At 45.8% G+C, this 6,000-nt stretch overlaps 1 protein-coding gene across 1 annotated transcript; it reads right to left on the minus strand.

Annotated features, from left to right (window-relative positions):
* Positions 1 to 1,615: 1,615 nt before the first annotated feature.
* LOC128335830 (lysophosphatidic acid receptor 2-like) lies at positions 1,616 to 4,921 on the minus strand. Its single transcript, XM_053274567.1, has 2 exons — positions 4,569 to 4,921; positions 1,616 to 2,801 (listed from the first exon to the last, which is right to left on the minus strand). Exon 2 carries the CDS (start codon positions 2,772 to 2,774, stop codon positions 1,779 to 1,781), a length of 996 nt encoding a protein of 331 aa, XP_053130542.1. The 5' UTR covers positions 2,775 to 2,801; positions 4,569 to 4,921; the 3' UTR covers positions 1,616 to 1,778.
* Positions 4,922 to 6,000: the final 1,079 nt, after the last annotated feature.

Consider the following 6,000-nt stretch of genomic DNA (forward strand, 5'->3'; position numbering starts at 1 on the left):
CTCACATTGTTACTGGTCCCACTACCTGATGAATTATGGCAATGCCACTAGGACTTCTCATGATACAGTAGGGTGTCCTGGTATACCATTTTTCAGATTGCGGCATTAACTAATGGAGACAAAAGTATATTTACATCCCTCCATGCAGAACAAGCAGCCCAGATTGATTAACTGCTTAAAAACAATTCTGCCCCCAATACGTTAAGCAAGTAAGGCCACCATTCTGTGGCACACTTATTTGGGAGTAAATCCCATTGAAATTGATAGGACTTATATCTGAGTAAACATTCATAGGATTGGGTTGCACATGGGGGACATATTAGGACTGCCACGTTTCTTTGCTTTCTGGTTCAACTGTGATCAAACAGGCTGAACAGAAAAGCTCGCTGAGCCACAGGCGTTGTCTCTGCTGAAGTCAGAGATTCTTTCATTCTGATCAGAAGATAAATTTGAACCTTTCTGGACATTGGCTAAGCCACTCATTGAATCGCAACTGTCCAGCAACTCACTTTGAAACCTATGATTGTGAATATTTATATACTACTTTTCAGCAGTTCCCAAAGTGGTTTTACACAGAAAATAAATAATACCTTAAGATGGTTCCCTTTCCCAAAAGAGCTCTCAATCTAAAAACCAGCTCACAACAACATCTTTATATGTTTTGCCTTGAGTCATTGTTTTCATGAATCCCTACTAAGTTTTAGGTTTTAAAGCATGATCCTGTTGTTATTAAAAATAATTTATATACTGCTTTCCAACAAGAAACATTCATGTTTCAACAAGTAACATTCTCAGAGCAGTTTCCATAGCAGTGAAATTGGGGGAGTGGAGTTTTCTTGTCCCAAAATGGCTCACACACAAAGCTGCCATATACGGAGTCCGGCTACTGGTGCATCAAGCTGAGTATTGTCTGCACTGACTGGCAGCAGCTCTCCAGGCTTTCGGGCAGGAATCTTTCCCAGACTTACCTGGAGATGCTGCCAGGGATGGAACCTGGGATCTTCTGCATGGAAAGCAGATCCTCTACAGCTGTTACAGCCAGTGAAGAGGTGCTATGCTGGGGCTGAATAGAGACAGTTTCTTCCTTCCCTTGTCCCCAACTAAACAGAAGTAAAGGGAAGGTAAAGTGTACCGTCAAGTCGATTTTGCCTCCTGGCGCCCCCAGAGCCCTGTGGTTTTCTCTTGGTAGAATACAGGAGGGGTTTCCCATTGCCATCTCCGCAGTATGAGATGATGCCTTTCAGCATCTTCCTAGATCGCTGCTGCCTGATATAGTAGCAGCGGGGATTCGAACCAGCAACCTTCTGCTTGTTAGTCAAGCATTTCCCTGCTGCGCCACTTAAGGTGACCACCACTCAAAAACTGCTTCTTTGATCAGTTTGCAGGGGTCAACTCATTCATATTCATGGCTTATTCAGTGTTTATTTCTTAGATTTACAGTGAAGAAGCTATTGAAAGACACAGAGCCTAGGCCAACCAATATTCTATAGGAACTGCTAAATCGAAGAGTTGCCGTTTAAAAAACTGTGTGTCAGGCCCCCCTCCCCCCCCCCCTTAGCAACTGGCAGCAGGAGGGAAACATTTTATGTTTTCCCACTTCCTCGTGCTGTGCTAGGGAACTGTCCACTCCTCATGGTGCTGAAGTGGATCAGTCTTGCTGAGTTCAGCTCCCCAAGAAAAGGCTCCATCAAGCGATTCCAATCCTACCAATATGGCCATTCAAGAGGCTTGACAAAATCCACAGGGATGGGTCCCGTTTGTCCACTTTTGAGCCAAGATTATATTTTCCCGATGGCGTAGACTTCAATGCGATTGTTGGATGGGCACTTCAACAACCTGAGTCTGTGCCCCAACTTCTTCACTTTCAGGGTGTACACAATGGGGTTTCCCAAAGAATTCATGGTGATCATCATTGCTGTCAGGTTCCTGAACACGTAGATTCCTGCAGGGAGATTTTCGGGGCTTTGCTGAGAGGTTGAATCGAGTATAACTCCCACAAAGAAGGGTGCATAGGAAAGGAGAGCCAAGGACCAGATAAAGATGCTCATCCTAGCTACCTGGAGTTCGGCCAACCTGTAGGTGCCAAAGGGTTGACCCAAGGCTCCCATGGTTGTCTTCTGTTTCCTCAAAAAGATGATGATTTTGAAGTAGGTAAAGAAAGGCAAGATGATGGCCAAAGTGCCATGGGGGATAGTGATGAAGATGAGGTAGTCATTGCAGAGAGGGCTATAAAGGACAGAGGATTTGGCCGCATCCAAGCAGTTCCACCCCATCAGAGGCATGAAGCCCAAGAAGACAGCAGGCATCCAGATACCCAACACAACTATCAAGGTCTGGTTTCTGGTGACCCAGTATCTCGACTTCAGGCTTTCAGTCACCACCAAGTAGCGCTCGAACCCAATGCTGACTAAATTGTAGATGGTGGCCAGAATCGACATGGTGTAGGAGGTGTACGCGAGCAGGAGAGCCTTGGAGCCATCGACAGTGCTTTGCGGGTTGGTGATGAACAAGATGGCGATCCAGAGGCTTGAAGAGCTGGAGAGGAGATCGGCGATGGCCAGGTTGCAGAAGAGGATGAAGATGGGCTTGTGCATGTCTTTGGAGCATGCAATGGCGAGGATCACGGCAGAGTTGAAGAGGATGGAGACTGAGGTGACAGTCAGCTGAGGAACCCCCAAGGAAAGCACCAGGTGCCTGGTCCAGATAGGGGTGTGGTTCGAAAATTCAGATCTCTGACCATGGAGAAAAAGCGGCACTCTGGTTTTAAATGGCATTTCTCCTTATCCTTCTTGCCTGCTGTACTGAACAGAAGAAAAGGGAAGCGGATCATCACCTCTTTGTGGTCACAAAGTGGAAGAAGCCGCATTGCACAGTTCTGTTGCCATACGGCCATCTCTTGCTAAACATTAACTTTCCATACGCCTAAGTATTTTGGTTATCAGCTCAGAGAGCCTGAGGTTGCTAAGCTGATCCTAGGTAGAAAATATATTTCACAAGCTGGCACTAATCTCCCTGTGGCAATTTTTTAAGCAGAAATCTCATTTGGGCTGCCTACACTGGAATTATGTTAATTAATTGCCAAACATTAAACCCCTTGAGGCTGTCCTTTCCTATAAAACGGGAGATGCGGGGAAGGCGAACATTTCCACAGAATTTCAGAATGATCCGACATAATAGACCACAAAAAACTTCATCCCAACAAGCTTTTGGTGTCCTAAGATCTGGATTTTTGCCATAACCACCTAAAGCTGCAACCTTCTGTACGTTTACTTGTGCGTAACATTTTGCTTTGGAAGGGCAGATGTGCATTCATGTGTTATCCAGACTGAAGTCAAAGTCCCTGCGAGTATCTGGGAACATACCATTCACGATTCAGGTTCTTCATTGTGCATTGGCGCTTAGCCCCGTTTATGTCCGGGGTAAAAAAAAAATTCAACTATTTGCATTGGTTTGTTTGGGCAAATTTGGACACGCAGTAAAGCCTCGCGGCAAACCTGCAGGAAAGCCTGCTGTCTGGGAAAGCTCCTGGTGCTGAATCTTTCGTTGCAGATCCATCAGCAGGCACGGCACCACAAGCAATCAGGGCCTTGTTTGCCAGTGCATCAAGAACAGTCTAGCAATTTCTCCACATAAGTCTTCCCAAGAGGTATCCCTGCCCCACGGAGCTTACAGTCTACACTTGAACAAAGGGTGGGGGAAGAGAGACAGGCAGGGCATGCGGTCCCAATGTTCTGCCCCGGGTGACAGCCTGTCCCGGAATTGCCAGGCATGAGGTTTGCCAAGATTTCTTCCCTGAACTCTTTTAATGAGAGAATCCAGAGACTGAGCCTCAGTCTCGGGGGGGGGGGCTCTAACAGGCCCCCCACCATCTGCACCCTCCCATGATGGGAGATCATCTCATGTTGTCAGACGGAGCCTGGGCTTTATGCCCGCTTTGTGCCTTTATCTCCATCCCAGCACTCCTTTTAGGAACATAGGAAGCTGCCTTCTACTACGTCAGACCCTTGGTCCATCTAGCTCAGGGTTGTCTACCCAGGCTGGCAGCAGCTTCTCCAAGGTTGCAGGCAGGAGTCTCTCTCAGGCCTTTCTTGGAGATGCAGCAAGGGGTAGGTAGGCAGGTAGATAATAATGACTGACATATTTATATCCAGCCCAAAGCGCACGTCTCTGGGCGGCTCACAATAAAATACAAATCACGTCAAAACAAAAAGGCTAAAACCACAATCTGAAACAATGTTAAAAACTATCAAAACAGTATCTAACTAAAAGTCTCTAAATTAGTAAATAAAAATAAGGCACCCTGTCCCCAAAGGGCTCACAATATAAAAAAGAAACCTAAGATAGATATGAATACAATACGACAAATACTTATATACTGTATTTAACAAACCAACCAACCCAAACAATCTGAAATTATCCAGCAGCTTTCAATAGGCTTGGAACCAGCAGCCTGATCAGGAAGAAGGTGGAAGTTGCAGCTAGCCACAAAACAGCAAAACAGTAATATTCGAATCAGAAAAATGATGAGTATGTGTGTGAGAGAGAAAGAATTTATAACAATAATTTACCCTGCACTACCGTCACCAATTTTCTGTCTCTGCCACACTGCAAAGGTTTGGTAAAAGGTTGCCCCTGCCCCATCTCCTCAAGTTCCTGGATCTAAAGGTAAAAACAAAACAAAAAAACCAGTTCTACTGCACACATATTCCATTTCCTGTCTGTTGCTGTGACAGATACTAAGGTAGTAAGAGCATCTGGCCTGTGATCGTGTGTATTGGATGGAGGACACCAGCCACCTTCATAGCATTACAACCCTTTCAAAAGTGAGCTCTGCCATAAATGAACCAAGTAGGTACACAAATATGGTGCCTTGGATAAGTTACACCTCCCTTGATCAATACAGAGGCAGGCAACAGGCAGACTGGACAGTAAACTTTATGCCTAGTTTATCAAATGCGCTAGTCAATCAGAATCACAGCATGACTATTCAATGTGTCTTTTAAAAACAATTGGATCATGGGACATTGAACAACTGATCATGGGACACTGAGTCGGCCGTCTGTCTTTTCCCTCTGCTCAAGCTGTAGAGAGGCTGCCTGCCTGGGATTTTTCCTTTAAAGATTGTTCTTTTAATGTCTGCTTTGCTTCTTCATGGCTTCTTTACATTATTACAGTAAAACAAACATTTAAAAAACTGTCGCCTGAATCCTTTGGGGTCTAGATTGGGGAGACAGCTTGGGGATCTAAAGAGGGCTAGCTCATTGGTGCTACCCAGAAATACAAATTTGCTTTTCTTGCCAATCAGCCTCTTCATTCTTTCCCGTTTCCTGATAAAAGTCTGAGTGTTTGCGGCAAAGGTGCCAAGAATGCCCTTGCCTGATTCTGATCCCCAATGGACCACTTGTCACAAGTTAAATGGGAATTGATTTGGGGTCCACAGCTCACTGCACTCACCCAAAAGATACCCCGGCTTCCTCACCTCCACTGGAGTTGGCAAGAATGAAGATCTGGGTGGCTGTGTTGCTCATAGCTACTGTCTTCTTAACCCAGGCTCTACTCCGATACTCATGTGAGTCCTCTTTTCTTTTCTCTCCCAGTGATGGAGGGCATCCCTTTAAATGGGTTGGGATACCCACTTGCTCCTTGAAACAGGATCTCTTGAACATTTGACCTTCCCATGAGACCCTGGTGCAGCTCCTCCCCAGTTTCGATCCTGTCCTGCTCCTGAACAGATCTCGATCAAGCAGCAGCAGACTCCTCAGCGGTTTTCCCCCTTCCCCCCACCCAAGTCCTTTCTTCTCCAACTTGTTTCCTTTTGTGCCTCTTCGCCTCCTCGACTCTTCCTGCAGTGGGTTTCTCCCTAATATTTAACAAAGAAAAAAGAGAGAGAGAGAAAGAAACATTGGTAGACTTACCGTGAAGGGTTCTTTTTTTGGTATGGGGAGGGCATCTGTCACACGATGGGTTATCAGGCTCTGCATGCTCCGAGACAGGGCCAAT

Source organism: Hemicordylus capensis, chromosome 12 (assembly GCF_027244095.1).
Source record: "Hemicordylus capensis ecotype Gifberg chromosome 12, rHemCap1.1.pri, whole genome shotgun sequence".
Classification (NCBI taxonomy): domain Eukaryota; kingdom Metazoa; phylum Chordata; class Lepidosauria; order Squamata; family Cordylidae; genus Hemicordylus; species Hemicordylus capensis.

Coding starts and splice junctions, on each gene's coding strand:
- LOC128335830 (XM_053274567.1), bottom strand. CDS start 2,774: ATGCCATTTAAAACCAGAGTGCCGCTTTTTCTCCATGGTCAGAGATCT.